The sequence below is a fragment of the Neltuma alba genome, unplaced genomic scaffold (assembly GCF_004799145.2).
Source record: "Neltuma alba isolate B1F8T4 unplaced genomic scaffold, ASM479914v2 tig00003082_pilon, whole genome shotgun sequence".
NCBI lineage: Eukaryota > Viridiplantae > Streptophyta > Magnoliopsida > Fabales > Fabaceae > Neltuma > Neltuma alba.
Genome location: NW_021633133.1, coordinates 291,508 through 295,424, shown reverse-complemented (window position 1 = coordinate 295,424; position 3,917 = coordinate 291,508). Strand labels below are relative to the sequence as shown.

The 3,917-nt window shown below is 34.5% G+C and overlaps 1 protein-coding gene across 1 annotated transcript; it reads right to left on the bottom strand.

The window, feature by feature from the left end:
- Window positions 1-1,603: 1,603 nt before the first annotated feature.
- Window positions 1,604-2,089, bottom strand: LOC114740246 (PRA1 family protein D-like). Its single transcript, XM_028928365.1, has one exon. It carries the CDS (start codon window positions 2,087-2,089, stop codon window positions 1,604-1,606), a length of 486 nt encoding a protein of 161 aa, XP_028784198.1.
- Window positions 2,090-3,917: the final 1,828 nt, after the last annotated feature.

Below are 3,917 nucleotides of genomic sequence, written 5' to 3'. Positions count from 1 at the left end.
ATACGATTGGCATCATGCTACAACCAAATTGGCGAAAGAATACAGGACAGTAAGGTAGCATGTTCAACAATCTATAGCTTAGCCATCTAATGCTAGCTCAGGTGGTAAGAATTGGATAAGATGGATAGTGATATAGTATTTAAACCTTCCTGATGCAACCGGGGGGAAAAAAAATTCAACAGCTTTACCAGTCTAGGACAATTGATGTTGGGTTCAATTTTGGAAGATCAAAATAGGGTTTTATTTGAAATCACTTACAGCATACGAATGTGGAAGTGAACTGAGCATCATCTTCATCTAGAGTTCTTCAACTAAATCCAGAGATAGATGATATTCCAATATAAAGGGAGGGTGAGACAACTTTTGCATCTTTAAACATCAGATTTATATTGTAACATACATATGCTTGACAAAGGCATATAACATACATCCTCATTCCTTATCTAAATACCTTTCCAGCATAATTACATAAACAGAAAATCTTTGGATACCCATGCATCGTCATTCAGCCTTTAGACAAGTAAACTCCCCAGTAAAAATACGCTTATAAAGAGGGCACAAAGATGACATGGTAATTACAAAAAACAAATTTTGTAAAACATTTTGTGGAACGCAGAACGAATAACTCATTTTTATAAAATAATAAGTATTAAAAATTGTTCATGTTTATGATTCTTTCAGCATTAGAGAACATGGAAAAAAAATAAACACGATGAAAGATTAACAGCAAGGCTCTCTGATTATTATAGTCAATTAACCAAAGGCATCACCATCACATTTAGTCACTGAAAACAATTTGGCGATTCTTGACCTACCTGCTGGTGATTCTCCTTAAGACAGAAAATAGAAATTATTTATAGCCTAAACCTGCCAGATGATGAAGGTTGAAGTGAACAAAGCATTTTCTTCATCTTGCATTCTTCAATCCAATGTACAAGTCAAAGTCAGATTCTATTGACTAAACTGATCAAATATGTATACTCAAAACAATTAGCATATAAGACTACGTATCACAGATACTCGGTCCGTAAGATAAATGTGCCTAACAAAGGGATACAGTCATTCTTTTCTATATATTTTCCAGCAAAACCAGAATTAAATCAGTAAATCTTTGCAAATCGATGGATGTTTCTTAAACATTTTAGCAAGTAAAACTTTGCAGTTTATTAAATGAGCGCACAAAAATTAAGAACTAGGGGTGAAAGAGATATCAGCCAATGATAAGCTCAAGCAAACAAATAGAAAACCATTGATAAACAGAAAGACAAAGAGAAAGTTAGGAAATTGTGTCCTTATCAAACCAGACCACCTTATTAAACAGCCTTCCAAATACCAACAATCCCGCCAATGGATTTCTAATTACAGAGTCACTAACATTGTAAACGTAAAAAACAGGACACAAAAAAAGAGAGAGTAAATGTTGGAAGGTACCAAATCCATTTAAATCGTCTAAATAGAATAGCATCAATCTACAATTGAAGAACTGGAATCCAAATCTGATTGATAAATCCTGTGACTTTACAGAACAAAAACTGAAAAACAAAAGCCTACAGAAGACAGTACCTCCCACTTCTATGATCAGTAAACGTTCAATAAACTTAAATTATACAGGGGCATAGGGTCCAGCCGTACCACCAGAAAGCATAGGTCCATACGGAGATTCCTGATCATCCATAACAAGATCTTCGGTACCTCTAAAAGCCGCGTGCAGACAGACCAGCGCAATCCCAATCACTAGCGATACGAATACATTAAGCCATACATGGGTCAGAATCAAAGCCACCACAGTGATTATACCAAGCCCAATGGCCACGGCTCGATCGTCCAACACTGCCAAGTTGAAGACACTGACAGGTTCATCGCGCGAGAAGTAGAGGAAGTACCATCCAGCGAAAACAATCAAGAACACAATCATCGAGAAAGGGTGGTAAATGAGGCTGAGGAAGAGGATGATGAGAACGATGAGGGTATAGTTGGAGAAAAAATGGGAAACGTTTTGGGCTATGCGGGAGGTGGCGTCGGAGATGGAAGAAGGGAAGCTCAGGGCGGAGAGGTCGAGGAGCTGGCGCCATGGACGACGCGTAGCCATGACCGATTGGCTGGTTTCTTTGAAGGTGGAGAATAATTCAGTAGTGGAGGACATCGGGGACAAAGTGAAAATGTGATGTTGGATGAAAAATAGGGTTTCGATTGAAGAAAGAGAAAAGTCTAAGAAGAAGAAGAAGAAGAAGAAGAAGGAGACGATCAAGGAAGCTAGGGTTTGGCGCAGGGAAGGGTTCTTCGGACTAGTCAACGGAGTGTTGGAGTCGACGAGGACGAGGTGCCGCCCCTTCCTACAGCGTTTGGACCGAAGCTTCGGAAGCTTGGATGGGTTACCTCCTATAATTAATACTTCTCCGTTTAAAACCATTTAACTAATTTGATTAGATTAAAAAAATTAGATAAATTAATTAATTATAAAAAATATGATACATTTTTTTAAGACATTATAATTATTTTTCTTAAAACCCCCTCTCCCTTTTCTACTTGATTATGATTAAGGGAGTATCCATAAGAGTAATTTAGAGAAAATTGATAAATATAAAAAATGGGTCTTATATTTAGCACTAAAACCAACTTAATAATTAGGTCATATATTAAGGATCGGATAGGTATAAAAACTAATTGTCTAGATTAAGATTAAGAAAGTTTATTAGCTAAAACTAACAACATTTAATATATACAACTATTTTAAAAAATATGTAAATACAAGAAACAAAATGAATTGAGATATTACATTTAGAATTTGCATATTAAAAATTAGAGGTAATACTACCTCTGGTCCTAATTATAAGAGCCAGTTGACTAATTTGACGAGATTAAAGAAGTAAGTTGAGTTAGTTATTTGTCCTAAATAGGTGTTATCTTTTCTAAAATATCCTTACTAATCAAGTGTATTAATTAGAACTATAATTATTAGAAGAACTATCTTGAAAAAAATTGAGTAAATATGATAGATAAAGTGGATTGAGGTCTTATATTTAGGATCAAAATAAAAGTCAAACAGGATCTTCTATTAAGGACCGGAGGAAATATTTCTTTTCTTCTGGTTTTTCTTTGAGAAATTCTTTTCCGAAAATTTAAGATAAAATTAACGAAAAAGTCTAATGATGCGGTAATGAGGGCAAAAATTTCAGATAAAAACTAGCTTTCATGCTGTAACAATTTTGAAATCTGGCTAGAGTCTAATGAGGGCAAAATAAAATTAATTTATGGAGGGAAAAGACATTATTATCCCATGTACTAACAAATGGAAAAAGTTATAAGAAATATAAGGGTGCTATTAACAACTAAGCTTGGATGAAAATGACATTGACAATTAAGCTAGGGAGTTTACAATATATATAAAGTATAACTTATTTTGTAGTGTAATTTATACTATAAAATAAGTTTTATATGAGCAATTTACAAAGAAATATGAGGATATTAGCAACTAAACTTAGATGAGGTAATGACACTAACAAATAAGGTGAATCCTTCTATTTTCCGTTGTAAATTTACTTATTCTGGTTGTTCGCAGGCGTTTTCCCACTGACAATATTTCAGGGGCAACATCTTTTTACTGGAAAAATTAATTTCAGTTTGCCTTGCTAAGTTGCACTGAAGTTTTCAGATTTTTGTGGGGCTCCTAGAAATAAAATTGTTATAGTGGCGCTATTTGAAATTTCCCCTTTTTTGGCCAACACTAGAGGACTTTGAATTTGGAAATTAATAAGGGAAAACTTATTTGGGGTCCTTCTAATTTTATGTCATTTTCAATCAAGTCCTTGAAGTTTTTTTTTTAATCAGCTCCTTTGGGTTTTCATTGTTACATCCGTTGGCCCTTATCCTTTAAAATTGTTAACAAACTCTTGACAGATGTTTGAGAGGACTGAGTT